Source organism: Cryptomeria japonica, chromosome 7 (genome assembly GCF_030272615.1).
Source record: "Cryptomeria japonica chromosome 7, Sugi_1.0, whole genome shotgun sequence".
Lineage (NCBI taxonomy): Eukaryota > Viridiplantae > Streptophyta > Pinopsida > Cupressales > Cupressaceae > Cryptomeria > Cryptomeria japonica.
Genome location: NC_081411.1, coordinates 851,891,965 through 851,908,968, shown reverse-complemented (window position 1 = coordinate 851,908,968; position 17,004 = coordinate 851,891,965). Strand labels below are relative to the sequence as shown.

Sequence of the window (17,004 nt, the reverse complement as noted above, 5' to 3'; positions counted from 1 at the left end):
TCAGAAACCTTACCTCTGTGTCGGTTTCCTCCATCCCCTTCAGCATTGGAACCACTTACCAACACGAATTTCGCAGTCTCAGAAACCAGACTCTCGGCTCCTTCCAATGCTGCCTTGAATGAATTGCCTTGGACGCCATTGATTTCATTATTCAAGGCGTTAGGACGGGCATTATTAATTGCCAGACCACCTGAATCGCCTTCCATGAGGGCACATAAACCCTTGCTCGTTCGGCCTGCACGGTTAGTACAAGAAAAGACGACCTAATAAAAGCAGAGAGAATGCAATTGAGAAGGGCGGCGGAGATACCATGGTGGAGGAGGCCTGCCACCTCCTCCACAAACAAGGGGTCAACTCCTCACAGCACCTCGTACGGCAGATCCTTGTCAGAGTTGCAGAGTGACCCAGGTTGCCATTTTCTGTTCGTTTTTCATATCTATTCCTCCATTGAGTCTTTGAAAACTGCTGGTGCTTATCATGGAGATGTGCAGAATTAAAAGTCTTCAAAGTTTTTTTTGTACATTCCACAAATATTTAGTCTAGTTGTACAATCTCTGCATTGTAAGGTGCTGAAATCACTGTGAATGAACTCTTTTTGATGTACAAAAGATTTGAGTTTAGGCTTTGATAGGTTGTGTGAGTTTTCACAATTATATTTGAAGATAGGAAATTGAAGCAGCATGGTGAACAAAGAGAAAGCAATTGTAGCCCAATGTCTAAGTTCAAAATCTTCACCCTTTCTATGATCTAGAAGCACCTATATGTTTTTTGTTGATGTAAAAAATGAGAAGCACGGGGCGGGGGGGGGTTTGTGAATCAGTGTTTCAGATTTTTCAAGATTTCTGCAAACTCAAAACCATTGAACACAGAGAACTGAAAATAAAAACATAACATAAAGCAAGAACACAATTTTTCTCATGGAAAACCCTTTCGGGTAAAAAACCATGGCAAAAAGTTTCTTCAAATACTCAGAATGGGCACCAACTCAGATTACAAAGGAAACAACTATCAGGAGAGCACCAACCCTCCACTTGGCACCAACTGAGATTAATCAGAATATCAACTCCAAAAATTGAGAGAGCTCCAACTCCCTTCAGAACAGTTACAAAGCTAGACAGCCAACAATAACTCAGAAATCATCTTCAGCAAGAACGATTCATAGCTCAGACATTTGATAAACCAAAAAAATATGATAGACATCCAACACTCTGCATTTCCATTCCTCTAGACACATATTACTGAACCATCTCACATAACTGCATATTTTCTCCTAACAGAAATAATAGTGACTCCACCATTACAATAAAAAAAACTCAGTACGAATTCTGAAAGTAGTACATATGTGTCAACAGCGCCTCATATTTTTATTCACACCCCACAACTGTACAAATAACAGCATACCCTGAAAAAAGGTTCAAGTTTGAGTATCCTTTTCAGCTCATTCAGTAACATCAAAACTCACACAATAATCTTTTCATCCAGTCAACCACTGAAAAACCGACCCCATCAATATGATTCCCACAATTTTGTTACAAAATCATGGCCTAGCTGTATCCACCACTCTGCCACTCCAGAAACTCACCATACCAAGACGGCAACCACACAGAAGGATTTTTTTTTTTTTTAAAAATATAGCCACAGCACTCTTCAACCATACACGCATTCTGAGAGGGCATTAATTCACAAAAAAATTATCCGCACAATCAATACGTAAGATGGAATGATAAAAAAATCGCATTCATTAACTTGCACCACACCACCAAATACATATATAAATCGTTGCTCCAAAAAAAATGTATAAACTGTTGGTTGTATCAATTTAGCTGCTACACATATCAGACATTCATAGGCACACCTTCAAATCGCATTCATTTTTATTAACCTCTGCCAGATGTAACATCCCTGTTTGGGCACAATTAGAGACCAAAAAAAAAACTATCACAGCACCTGCAGAAATCATTAAAGGAACCTGATATTGCCTCCACGATCTCATTTTTGAAAATAATCGAGCCTCCCTTATTCATCTATAATAATATTCAACAAACTTCCATTACCGCCACACAAAAAAATGCCTTCTTAAAAATCGGCAGCTTACCATTAAGCACCCAGAATTGAAAAGCGCATCACACCAAATGACATAAAGACAACGATTTTAAAAAAAATCGCCCAGCACATTTTCACAACGTGGAGATAGTTACTCCTCATATGTATTAATAGTCTCTCTTTCCCTTTGAATAGAAAAGACTGACATGGCATGTGGAAAATTCAACTCATGACATGGCAGATAAATCTTCTAGAGTACAAGTAAGCAGCTGACATAAACCAAACAGGCACACAACTAGCTGAAGCAGAGACTTAAGCAGCTGAAGCAAGCATACAAGTAGCTCAAGCTGCTCAACCAACCTAGCAGGTAAGAAGCTCAAGCCAGCTCAAAATAACTTCAAAACTAATCTTTGACGTCAATGACCAACAATGTCCAACAAAAAACACTAGCCATAAAAAAAATCACCTTTTTCATTGTTGATGTTATGATGCGCAGGAAGGCACATTTCTAAAGGATTATGTGGATTTCTTTTACACAAAAATAATTTTGAAGGAATTATGGGTTATAGCAAGATTAAATATTAGCATGAAAAGGTATTTCCTTTGTTGGGGTTTATGATTTCCTTGTAATCATTAAATTTCAACATGGTAGAGGGTGGGATTTATAGCAATTTAGTTTACTAATTCTCCTCAATCAATAGGTGTTAGGTTCTGATCTACCAAAGAATAGGGTACTTTGGTCATTTTAAATCTTTTGAACATAATATTGTTCTTGTTATTCATGGAGTAGATGGTTTGTGTTAATGCATGATAGCTTCGGTAAGATAAATGATTGAATGAGAGATAAATGAAGTCTCTCATTCAATCATTTATCCTATCAATAAACTATCAGGAAAACTTCAAGCTATTTCATTTGATGATAATTCTTCATTTGTATATGTCCAATCTACTTAGTCGATCAATGTTCAAACTATCGATAATCATATCATAGCATAGTATACCGATTAATATCGGTTTGCATTATAAATGTGATCACTGATTATTATCGGGTTAACCATGTATTCCGATTTATATCGGTTGAATCTTCAACAGTAAACAAATGATGATTATCGGATTGTTATCGGGTGGCAAAGCATACACCGCTTGATATCTAACTATTAGTTAAGTGATTGGTATCGGTTAAACAAGTCACTTAGACACCGATTGACATCGGTTATCATGCCAAGTAATTACCGATTGACATCGGTTATCATGCCACGTAAATACCGATTGGCATTGGATACTAAGTTACGTAGACCCCGATTAGTGTCGGGCTGTTGATTAGAATAAACACCGATTGGTAATCAAAGGGTGCGATCAAGTAATGTCTTGATCGGTCATGTTCATAAGACATGACCGGTCAAGGCATTGCTTGATCCTCCCCTCTTGCATATATATACCAATCGATATTTGTGAGAAGGACATCGAAATCCATAAATGCTCCCCTCACCTGCCACACAAAAGAAGATAATCAGATTTATAAGATAAATAGATAATACATAGATAGAGAGAATATAAATTAGAATACATCTTGCATATTGAATTGAAAATTGAACATCATTTACAGTTTGTAAGATCATTTTTTGGAGATATAAGTTTTTATAAGGAGTTATAAGGATTTCTTTGTTAAAGGTGCATTTTTGGTGGAAATTGACACCTAATGTCTATCTCTAGTTTTTTTTTTGCTTTGTGTTCGTTTCTTAAAGAAACAAGGCTTTTAAATTTTGATTGCCTTGAAGCACATGGTGTGTTTGATCACATTTTATTTGATGCTCATTGTCACACACGACATGAAAAGGGAAAGCTTTAAAATTGTTATAAAGTAGACATTGAAATTAATGGAGAAAGAAAAAAATGAAGAATTTATTAGGCTTAAGGACTAAATACAGCCTTCACATTGGAGGTTGGAGGATTTTTCATCATCTTGAGCTGCTTCTCGCCCATAGATAATTCCTTGCTTGAGAAGCACCAATTTCAATATGTATCACTTCATGGAACGTAGGGGGGCTTGGGAATTCTTGGTAGTTGGTAGCACTTTTGGATAGTGTAATCTTTGAAATTGGGTGGGATTAGTGTATCTACGTTCGTGTAGTTCCTTTTGCACATTAGAGAGGTATTTGGTTCTCATAGTATTGGAGGGGGGATATTGAAAATTTTGTAGGAAAGTGGACACTTGGAGGAGAGTTGTTCTCTCATATACAGGCACTAGAGGAGGGATTTTGATACACTCTGAAGAGTGATGGACTCTTATAGGACAGTTGTATTCTCATTGTGCATGGAAAATGGGATGATGTTCTCTGATGTGGTACAAAATATTTGTAGGTTTCATAGTCATGACATTCATCAATAGAGTTCAATTTGGTGTCTTGGGTGACTAAGGAGATTTGATGGAGGCACCTCAGCAAGTTTTCAAATGGGCTATCATGTTCAATTCATGCAGGTTCCATCCTTTGTTTTGATTGATGTAAAAAAGGGGGAATGTTGGAATATTACATCTTTAGTTTATTTAATTAAATAATAGTTAATAAATACATAAATTAAAAATAAAGTCACCTTAGCGACTTGTTAGTATTTAGTTATAAATTAGTTGAGAGCTATTCTTTAAGAGTAGTTTGGGAGATTGTCCATGGGAATGCAATGCTTTATAAGCATTTGCATCATATTGTATGATTGTGTTGAAAATGTATTGAAATCTGGAATCAGTTATTTCATATTACATATTATTTTACGTTTTTCTTTTTGTGCAAAACTGGTGTAATTTGTATTTACTAGCCATTTCAATACATATTTTGATCATTTGGAGGTGCATTTTTTTATTTTGACTATTTTTGTGTTGGCTACATGCTTGTGTAGTTAGTTATTGAATTTGATGCTCCCATATTCCAACATTTGAGTTTTAGTAGGAATCTTGTTGCGCAATTCCAATTTTTGGAACTTGTATTGCTCAAAATACTCTCAAATGAGCTCATTTTTGAGCTCCTTGTTTTTCCAAGTTAAGATATTTTTTCAAGCAGTATGTAGTGGTGTAATTATTTGTCCTATTTATTATGTATACTTTCAACAGTTTGGCTCATTTTGGACTTTGTAAATTTCAATTGTATTATTTTTAACATTGGAAAGCACACTAAGATAAAGTGCTAGAATTTTTAAATTCTGGGGGTTTTATGCACTAAGGATTTTGTAATCATGAGCTGAGATAAAGTTCCACTTTTACTAGATAGAAGGGATAAAGAATCATTGTCTTGAATATGATCTACTGCCCTATTTTGTTGGACTCATACTTAGTCAAGTGACTATCAACAAAATATTGAATGGAATAATAACAATGCAGATATTTTGCATTAGATCAAGCAAATAGAGTGCCCTTTCACTATTTGGATCATCATTTGACAGTTACATGGAGATCTTGAATCATGATTTAAAAGTAATGCTTCCACGGAGAACCCTTTACATGTGGATGATACTGATTGCTACAAATCCTCCTTCAAATATCTCATTTATAGTTGCTTAAATTTTGGCTTTGATGTTAAGACATCATTAGATGAGCAGTGTAGTTACATGACTTACATTGGGATTCCTCCTTTGGTTCCATCATGGCTTTTTATATTTAACTCCATTATTTTGTTGTTCTGTTGGATTTAGAGAACTATTTGTCCTAGATAGAAGGGATAAAGAATGACTGTCTTGACTAGGATCTATTGCCCTATTTTCTTGGACTCGTTCTTGAGTCAAGTGACTATCAACAAAAGATTTAACGGAATAACAACATTGACAGGGTTAATGGACTAATTTGCGTCATTGTTTTTGAGGATATCTTGCATTAGATCAAGCAATCATTTGACAGTTACATGGAGATCTTGAATCACCATTTGAGAGTAATGCTTCCATGGAGAACCTTAACATGTGGATGATATTGACTGCCTCCTTGTTTAAATACCTCATTTATAGTTGTTTTAATTTAGGCATTTGATGCCAACACATCATTAGATGAGTAGTGTAGTTACATGACGTACACTGAGATTCCTCTCACTTGTTCCTTATACAGAGTTTAGAGTTGATTCATCGAGTGCTTCGACAAATTATTCGCAATAGGATCATATCTATCTTCCTGATACACTACTATAGGACACATTCTTAGTAGACATCTCATATGTGTTATGCCCCTAATCCTCTAGCGTGTATTGCGTTATGAGTAGTTGGCTTGTGGCTATCTTAACTCTTAAATAAACTACATTATAATTATTAATCATTAATATGTATCTAGGTCATCCCAGGAGTTATATTTGAGTATCTAAGTTGGCCTAGGTGGTATCCAAGGCATAAGTATGGCATATATGGGAGGTATAGGTTAGTTATTATCATCATGTAGAGTATCGAGTTCTTGTTGAAGAATATTGGAGGTATCCCCCTCAAAGTGGATTAGGAGGTTGCCCCCCCCAAAGTGGCATTTTTTTTTGATGATTCAAAACCAGCTAAGGGGTTGCACACATTTATATTATGAAATTAGGAAGTTTACAAGTATAGTATATCACTAGACCGAGCAAGCAACTTGCACCTAACTGCCATAACTAGCCCATATTCATCCTACCAAAATGTCTCAAGATGTATTAAGAGACATACAACAGTCTACATATATCATCATCTAATCTTTGAATCATGCCCATACTATTAACAAGCCTAGTATCACAACTATGTTAACTTAAAGATACAGGTTTACATGGAGTAGACTACCCAACCACATCTTAGACTTGATTGCAAATTTCACTCTCACTAGGCAAGAGGGACCACATGCAACATGCATCTCCAACATCTCCAGGTCAACTGGGGTGTCCACAATCTATGACTTAGAAATCATCTTGCCACCATCCATGTCCTCTCCATGCTCAATCAGCCCTTTTCCATCAAATTCTTGGGAAACCACCCATATACCTCCTCCAGGACCAGGTCCAACAATTGCTTCATGAATAGGATGGTACGCTCCAGTACAAGCCTCCTTTGAGAAAGTGAGGTAGGATTTGCAGAGGAGATAATAGGGTGCTTTTCAACCCCGCAACCTTGTTGTCACACCATATAAAAATCTTGAGGGAGAGGGATACCTATCCCCATCACCACATTTTCCAAGACATCTCCATTTCCACCCAAAAACTGCTTCCTTATCACCCCTTGGCAAATCGAGTTGGCCATCTCCTTGGACTCACCCACATTGAGTAGGGAGGCCTTTAACATTGAAGAGAGGTCCATATTGACTCGAAAGCAATGGTTGGTCATGAGAAACTCATCCCCCGACACCATTTTAATTGCATGGACTACTAGATCACGGTTCAACCTGATCACACCTTTTATCCTTTTCTCAGAGACCTCCCCAATAAAGGCCCTCTGTTTTTTTTTTGCAGACCAACCAAATAGGGGTATCCATCGCACACAACCACCTAGCACTACAACCATCGAGCAGAGCAAATTTCAGAATATTGAGAAAGGCAAGCCATAAATCCATTTAAAGGCCGAAACACGAATTGCATTGATTTCTTGCTATCCTTGGCAATGATGGCAAATTCATCTTGGATGGATACCATGCAAATAAATCATAGTCTGGACTCCCAAGTCATAAATGTTGCCGTCCTTTTAGCTTGCTTTCCCAAGTCACACTGTCATCATCCAGGCCAAACACAAATATACAACTTTCCAATGTGCCTAAAATGCATCACAGACTCCATGAGGCTGCCATGTGTCCACAATAGTTGCCAAGGGTGGAGATAGTGAATCCTGCGAGGTACTGTCCCACCTCGAAAACGGTGGATGTAGGCTTTATATCCACATGAACCTGTCCCAACAATACATCTCATTCCCCAACGTCATCAAAACTCGACTACACCAATTCAGGGGGTAATCATAGCCCAATTGGCCAACTTGTTCGCTTCCATAATGCCTTTACTCTAAACATGCAATATTTTGAAATTTTCAAATCTCCTCACCACTTCCCATATTAGGCGTATCCATTTCTGCAATTTCCAATTTGGGGTGTGCTTTTGCCTAATTGCATTGATTGCAATCAGAGTCGCCCTCCAAGTGCACATCGGGAATGTTTACGTCACACCCACACTCCAAGCCAATCAGTGCAGCCCTAAATTCAACCTCATTATTTGTGGCAACTCCCAGACACACTAACCTCTCAGCCAAGGTCCTTCGCGTCTGATATTTGATAACGTATCCCACACAGCTCAAACTACAGTTGCCCTTTGAGGCACTATCAAATTTTATTTTTACCCAATCCGGATCAGGAGCAGACTAATTAACTCTCTCCTGGGGGGGTTGGAAGGAAGATCAACCTTCCTAGCCCCATTAACTGGGCCCCTCAAAGTGGCATATTATTATCAAGTGTTTTCAGCATATATCCTATTATATTCATTTTGTGCAAGTTATTTCATTACAAGTGGTATCAGAGCATGATCTTGGCATCATGAAGGCATGGCAATTTTCCTCAAATTGGGAGGTCATTTTAAAATTGCATCTTTCAGATTGGAGCAAATTTGTTTCTGATTTTAAAAGTTTTTTTTGAAGAATATATTGAAACATCTTCAATCCAAATTTTAGAGTAATTGAAGTAGAATTGAGCGTGTTATTGCAGAATTAGTGTTTCTGCCCTAATTTTTTTGTAAAACATATATCTCACAGATTTTAAAGGGTTTTTGAGGAGGCCATTGGAGAGTCTACAATAAAAATTTCTGATAATTTGAGCAGAAATAAGTTATTAAAAAATCATATTGTCGGAAATTTTTCACAAGTAGAAAAAGAAGAGGAAAAAGGAAAAAGAAAAAGTAAAAGAAGTAGAAGAATGAAATAAAAAAAGGAAGTAGAAGAACAAGAATAAGATAAAGAGAAGGAGAAGAAGCATGAGCAAGAAAAGAGCAAGCAAAAGAGAAAGAGCAAGAGGAAGCATAAGAGAAAGAGAAAGAGAAAGAGCAAGAACAAGAAGAGCAAGAAACAAGAAGAAGAAAAGAAGTAGAAGAAAAAAAAGGAGATGAAGAAGAAAAGAAAAAAAGTTAGCATTGAGGACAATATTTTTGTAAAGAGGGGGGCAATGTTATGCCTCTAACCCTATAGTGTGTATCTAACCCTATAGTGTGTATTGTGTTATGAGTAGTTGGCTTGTGACTACCTTAACTCTTAAATAAATTACATAATAATTATATTTAAATATCTAATTTGCCTAGGTAATATCCAAGGCATAAGTATGTTATATATAGGAGGTATAGGTTACTTATTATCATCATGTAGAGTATTGAGTTCTTGTTGAATAATATTGGAGGTATCCCCCTCAAAGTGGATTAGGACGTTACTGCCTCGAAGTAGCATATTAGCATATTTCCTATTATATTCATCTTGTGCAAGTTATCTCATTACAATATGTTTGTAGAGTCTCTAAGTTTTGGGTTTGGAGGACACTATCGAGGACTTGTGTTTACTGTTTGATGATAGTACTTTTGTGGCTATATCATTATCTTCTTTGACACCTATTTTCCCTGCTATCGCTATACATGATTTTGAGCTGTTCCCTTCTATAGTTAGGTGCAAGACTCTTGACTAATTAGTGGCACATTGCGACATTGGCACGGGGACAAGTGCACAATTTTTAGAGATGTACATATTGTGTTTTCTTCCCTCTTATTCTTTCATGGAATGTGAAGACCTTGTACGTGCACCTATGGAAGAAATGTTGTTCAACAACAATTGATCTTTTTCAGCGTTCAGTTCTAGTGCAAGAGACTACACATTGGGGCTGGGTGCTGGACAGTCTTCTCTCTTCCTCTCCTCTCCTTCCTTTGGGTGAGCTTTTTCTCTCTACTTTTGGGGGGAGTTATTTCCTCTTTTTCCAAGATAAAGGGATGCATGGGGGGCTTCTTCTCTGTGTACATGGGTACTTAATATGGTCACACTTTTACCAGGATCCACCATTTACTCACCTAAACTATGCTAAATGGTTTAATGTAGGTTTTTAATTTCATTTCATTTAAATGTCATGTTCTTTTCTAAGGGGTCAGAGATTGTTTGAGATCTCCCAGGTGCAGATATAGTTTACCAAATTAAGTAGGAAGGGTAAGATGGAATAATGTCGCGCCACAAGTAAGGGCACAAGGATTGTGGGGATAATATCAATCGAGGTGGTGAAAGGTAGTGGTGGGTACATCTGGTTGAAGGATCACTCACCCTACTCCGACTTACTATACACTATCCTCCCACTACCTTTTCAGGCACTAACTGGATGGAACTATCCTCCCAACAATAACAATGTTGGGTACCATTTCTTACACACATGTTTAGTTTGCTTAATCTTATAAGGAGTGGGTCATGCAGTGACTTATTGGCATCTTCTATAGGGGTTATTTTTTTCTATTTTGGAATATTCATGAATTTTACTTCCTATTGGTCATATTTCCACCACCTCCTTTTTGTATAACCTATATACACTCACTCTCTTGCATTGTTATGATGATAGTGTGAGCTTTCTGTTTATCCATCTTGCCCTTTGTCATTTTTGTCTTGTGAGCATTTGCATGTTGCATCTCATTCATGGAAATACTCTATTCTGCTATTTTGATTTTCGAATGTTGAATAATCTATTGTATCAATTCCTTACACTAGGTCTTGGTTCTTGTTGTTTGTTTAATTTAACATGCTATTAGAGCTCTTGCATAGTTGAGAATAATTCTGTCCAATCTAACAAGAATTATCTTGACATGCAAGATATGGAAGGAGTTTTTGCTATTTAGACAAATACTTGTTGGTTCCCATGCACAAAGCTAAATTTCCACTGCTAGGAATATCGTGTGTGGTTACTTAACTTGGAAGGCCATAAACGGTAGAAAAGCAAAATTTTGGTATGAGTTGTGGCAGGTTTACCAAGGGCCAACTCATTTTCCAAACTTTAAATTTATTTGCAGTTAGTTTCTATAATTTTTCATTGAAAGATCCTCATTTCTATTTAATATTTATTAGCACAAAAGAATTTAAAAATCCTTGTGTCCCCTTGATTAAAAATGTCTTAATTTTTCTCAGCAGCACCCACTGAGAAATTTAAGCCAGCCGCCCTTCATGAGACCATAGCCTAAGAGATCATAATGGAATCTTCTTGGGGACCACATCTTTGATCATTGCATGCAGCACTTGTTATGATTTGTTGTGTTGCTTAAATTAGGAGTTGCCTAGAGACATCCACCCATAATGGTGGAAGAGTACTCAATGATCATTACAAATGCATTGCTAAAAATGAGGGATCCCAAATTGGAAGCTGAATAGAATCCTCATGGAAGCACATGAGAATGGATTGAAAAAGAAAGCTACAGATCAGAAAGAAGAAGAGAAAAAGAGTTTTACAGGTGTTCAAGGCAGCCATGAGAGCTGTAAAATGAAGGGAAAAGTCAGATTTTAAAAGATGAGTGAAGCCAAGGTGTGCAGGCATGAAGTGCCTAGAAACTTTGTTAAATTTCTAAATTTTGTTTATTATTGAAATCTTCATTGTATGTAGTTGTTCTTGAGGTATTTTGTTATATTAATGTACAAATAAGAGTTTCAATAAAGTTCAAAATTTGTTTCTATATTATGGGTTGGATGACTTGTTAAGCCTGGAAGATTGAGCAGTTTGATAAGGTCCAATCATGACTGCATGAAATGGTATCAAAGCCAGAAGATTGCTAGCATGGTGAGAAGTATGTTTGAGGAATGAGGTGTGAGAGAGTTAAAAAAAAGAGAGCCATGAAAGAGTTTTTTTGTTAAAGGCATGAAGGAGTTTGTTGTTGCAGGCATGATAGAGGGTCTGTAACTTCTATCCTCCAGCAAAGATAAAGTTGGGTATGTGTACAAATTTGTCCATTAAGAGTGAGTGGATAGAGGGAGTTTTGACAGGTGCATCTTCTAGAGTCTTTGTTGAGTAGAGGGTAATGTGATGTGATTTTTGTTGCAGGGGGGACCTGTAACTATAGAGGGTTAATCCCTTATATTATTTGTGATATTGAAGCCTTGTGAATGGAAGGGGACTTGTGAGTGTTTTAAAAAATTGCAGAAGCATTGAAGAAGAAGGTGTCTTCAAAAAAGAGGATGAGGAAGGTCAATTTGAAAAGGCCTGTAAGAATTTTATTTTGGGAATAATATTGGGAAGAAAGGAGAAATAAAAGGCTCACAGAAGAATTGAAGAAAATTGAAGCAAGATTAATTGCACTTGAGAATGGGTTGAAAAAGAAAGCTATACATAAGAAAGAGAAGGCTGAAGAAAATCATAAAATGGGTGAAGTTGAGTCCCATTATTCTTTTTATGATATTATGTTTACAAGTGATGTTCTGTGTGCACAAAATGAAGATAAAAAAGTTCAAAAAATGGACCTAAAATGCCCTAAATATGATGTGGGAGTTGATGAAGATGAGGATGATCTGCTCCTGAAAGAGGAGATGAGAAAGATAGATAGATTCTTTGAAGGAGAAATGGTAGAAGAATATGATAAAAAAGTAGAGACAGCAGCTAAAATGTCATTTTGAAGGCATAGATATGGAGGATGGAGTTGCAACACCAGATGTTATAGAGGTAATATGTTCTTTTTCTAAAAAATTTAAAAGTGATATTGATGTTACAAAATGAAAGAAATGGTGGATGAGAAGGTGTGTAATGAAGGTAGTATTTTTGAAATAAAGAGAAGTGTAGTTCAAAATTCAAATTGCTGAATGTAAAGTGTTTGCGAGTTTCAAAGAATGTGAAGAAGAAAAGGTTTTAAATAGTTTTGATTTTCAAAATTGTATTGATGAAAGTAGCGTATGTAGATATAAAAGAGGAAGTAATTATTTTTGATAAAATTTATGAAGATTCGAGTTTAGGTGAAGAAGATTTTTGGTGGAGGTGGACAAATTATGGTGGGTTGAATCCCACAAGAAAAGAGAAGAGGGGAAAATGCATTTGGTAGAAGAGGCCGGAGTGTGGTGGGTTAAATCCCATAAAAGGGAAGAAGAGTGGAGAGCTAATTTGGTGAAGGATGGCCAATGTTCTAGGCAAATGCTGGAAGAAAAGAAAGAAGGCAACTACTACAAGGGTACCTATTCACAACATTGGAGTATGCTGCAAGGTTGTCTTCAACTTCAAAGGGTAGTCCAACTACTCAATGCCATTTGTTAGTTATGCTCACAAAATTCTTAACCGGTGTGTCTAAAGCAAGAGCATCTGGGCTCACAAACAATCCTGCATCACCAAAACAAATAAATTATTTTCATGTTCATGTTTTGCATTTTTGGCGTAGGTTGGAGCTTCAAGAGAATCTTGTGGAGTGTTGTAAGGATATAATCTTCATTTAACAATACTTGGTTTCCATTTAAAAAATCAGAGGCAAACAAGGTGTTTAATTTGGTTTTAAATTAAATTGCATAATTTTAAGGTTTGAAGGGTTTAAGGGGTCCACTGGCATGTTAGAGGGAACCTGTAAAGAAGAATTAATATTTATCAAATTTGATGGCAAGATAAGTCTTCATAAGACAAGTTTTGGCATGCCATTCTTGTCTTATTCTTTCAATTTGGGTGCCAAAATGGAGGGAAAAACTAGTGAATTTTGGAGAAAAAATTAATGACTCTTCAATACCAAAGGAGCATGACTTGGTTTAGTATTTTATTTATTTTCCAAAGGAAAATACATCAGCAAGGCATTTTATATGGTGCAACAATATTTTGAAAGTAAAGTGTATATTTTATTTCATGTTTTTGAAGGAATTTGAGAGGTCAATTTGAGGTACATGAAAGAGCAGATGTGGGTGCCACATTTTGGTGTCTCAAAAATATTTGAATCTCTGTTAAAAGCAGCCTTTGATGGTGTTAAGGAGCACAATCAACATAAGCAAGGTTGGAGAAATAACTTGCAGGTTGCTTGAGAGAATTGCATAAGAGTGTTGGAAATTAGCTTGTGAAGAGAGGAAAAGAAGAAGAGAAAAATAGTTTTGCAGGTGTTCAAGGCAGCCATGAGAGCTGTAAGATTAAGGGAAAAATCAGATTTCAAAAGATGAGCGAAGCCAAGAAGGTGTGAAGGCATGAAGCTTTAAAGATTTGAAGGCATGAAGTGTGTAGAAACCTTGTAAAATTTCTGAATTTGTTTATTATTGAAATGCTCATTGTATGTAATTGTACTTGAGGGATTTTGTTATATTAATGTACCAGTAAGAGTTTCAGTAAAGATGTGTTTCAGATTTTGTTTCTATATGGATTGAATGACATGTTAAGGCTGCAAGATTGAGCAGTTTGATAAGACCCCCTCAATCTTGACTGCATCCTGCGTAGTCAATTTTTCTTTCTCTTTGTTATGGCTTATCTGCTGTTGGGTTTTTTCTTTTTATTGTCAAACTTGTGGGGGTTGAGGTCATGTGTGTCTTTGTATCATTCTTTAGATGGCTTAGTGTTAGGAGTACTTCCTATGTTGGCTGACCTGGCTGATTTTGGGTAGTAGGTGTTGATAGGCTCTGCTTCTGTGCCCTGCCAATCGCCTAGTTAGCCTGGATTGTTTGTTTTTCATGTTTGTCTGTGGTTCTATGCCTTATGTTGGTATTTAAACATGCAGAGTTATATATGAACATCTCCAGATAAAATGCAGTCTATGGTGACTCAATCAATGCCCTAACTGGTTTTCCAGGAAATTTTGTATTGGGCTGAAGGGATTGCCATTTTTGTTTATGTTCTGTATTTTGTCACTGCTTATGCTAGCTAGCTGATTCCGTTTGAATGGCATCTGGTTTGGCTGATGCAAGAAGCAAATGTATTCAACTGCAGGAAAATACAAATGGCTTGAAATCATTAGTTTTGAATTTCTTCTGTTAATTCATTTGATTTTTAGGGGTGAGACACCCATTGCAAGCCTCGGTTAACTGATCAAATAAATATATGATATGTGTAGATCTATAACTACTCGTTGCTGTCTTTTCAAAATTTTGTTTGTCCTTGGCTTTCTGACTTAGATGGAAAAGTCTCTAGCTTTTTTATCTTATTATGCAAGTGATAAGGTTTTTAATATTTTTTCGAGTTTCTGACACTGACTAAATTATTTGGGCATAACTTTTCATGGTTGTTCACTAAATGGACAGTGTGGTTTAGAAGAATTCGTAGTTTATTACTCAATTAAGAAAACAAGAAGATACATTTTTTCTTTCTTAATTATGTTTCTCTTTATCTTCGTGTTAGATAATGAATCATTCATCAACTGTTCACACTACGTCCTTTGATAAATCTTTTTTCATCTTGCCTTTGGCATAATATTTCAGGTTTCGAATTTTCATTGTTAATATGCTGCAAGCTTGGATGTGTGGAAGATACATTTTGTGCCATTTATAACAATCTTAAATACAACTCAATTTGTTTGACAACTAATCTACTGGGATTGAGTGCTAGTGCAAGTATCATATATGTTTCTTTACTGTGGATCAGTTAATGTATTTTCTGATTCTATGCATGATGGTTGAGTCACGTTTTTTCTTATCTTTGCCTAATATGATGGAATCAATCATAAATTGACTGATGGTCTACATACTCTGTTCCTTTTATGTAGGTTAAGTGGGATGAGAATGCCAGAAATGAAAGCCCTGAAAGAGTGTCACCATGGGAAATTGAGCTATTTGTTTCAGCTACTGGACCTAATATTCTTGCTGGCCCAAGGATAAAAAGGCCCAGGACAAGTCTTCCGCCTACACCTATAGGTTTGTCTGCCAAATAGACTAGAGCAAGTAACTTTTTAAAAATCCCATGCTTAATTGATAACTTCAAATTTTAATGGCAAAAGGTATCTGAATTTGAGTACTACTTTTAATGCTTCATCTAATACAAATGCAGATAGGGGAAAATTGCTACATGTAGGAGAATCTTTAAGATCGCAAGGGGTCTTGCAAGGTCAAGAAATGGTGTTTTCAAATGCACCTTTAGAAAGAGATGGAGTTGATTTGATGTTGTGCCATGTGCAGCCCTGTAAGGGGCATGATGCTATTGGTGAATGCATTGGAGGAAGGACTGGCATTGAAAGTTTGCCAATTTATTCTCTATCAGATGTGTTTGGCATCAATGCAGAATTTAGGTCTTTGCACAGTTCTGGGGCACAAAGTTCATTGGAAATATCATCTGGAGGGTGCCCAGATGCCAATGAAAAACAGAAAACTACCTTATCAAAACTGCAGGTTAGAGGGAATACAAATCCTCTTTCTGTTACCGCTGGAATTAATTCATCAACTTCATGGTCTTCTTTGGTGCCTTCTCTTTCTAAGACACATAAGACGAATTCTGAAATTAAGCTGCCTGTATCATCTTCAGCACCTGTTATTACTCATTCTCATCAAAGTGCTCTAGATTGCAATTACTGGCAGGTTTTTGCTCCACATGATACAGCAGAGAATGACACGCCTGTAGTCACAGCCAACTGCCATGCTTGTTCAGAATCTCCTTTCCTTCTGGGGAATAGCACACAAGATGCCTATGATGAGCCTTGCCACATTGCTTTGAAAACCTCTTCCACTGAGAAGCATGTTAAAGCCAAAGAAGTGCGTACTTTCAAACTTTTTGGGTTCTCTTTAATTCTGGAATCTGATTGCACAGATGATTTTACTAGTAATCCAATTCCAAAAGGCAATGTCAGTTCAGGGGATCCACATGTCACATTTAGTTGTGGGGCTTCCTGGTCTTCAATTTCTGAAAGCCAGAAACAGGTAGATAACGATTCTGATAAACATCATGTTCTGCCACTATCTTTAGAGAAAGAAAGTGTTTTCAAACAGGTTCCCATTGATCAAACTTTGGTTCCTGCTTCTGGACAGAGTCTTAAAAAGGTAAATTTATATCTATAGTGAACTGAACAATGGTACCATCTGGTCTGTGAAATTTATTGAAGTTGAAAGTTCTATTTTGAACTATAGATTTATGGTCTA

At 36.6% G+C, this 17,004-nt stretch overlaps 1 protein-coding gene across 2 annotated transcripts in view; it reads left to right on the top strand.

Annotated features, from left to right (window-relative positions):
* Positions 1 to 17,004, top strand: part of LOC131028954 (auxin response factor 1) — an 82,699-nt gene that overhangs the window by 64,861 nt on the left and 834 nt on the right. For both annotated transcript variants that reach the window (XM_057959337.2, XM_057959338.2), the window contains 2 exons: positions 15,642 to 15,789; positions 15,923 to 16,905. In XM_057959337.2, the coding sequence (XP_057815320.2) occupies positions 15,642 to 15,789; positions 15,923 to 16,905 (1,131 nt within the window). The remainder of the gene's footprint in view (positions 1 to 15,641; positions 15,790 to 15,922; positions 16,906 to 17,004) is intronic.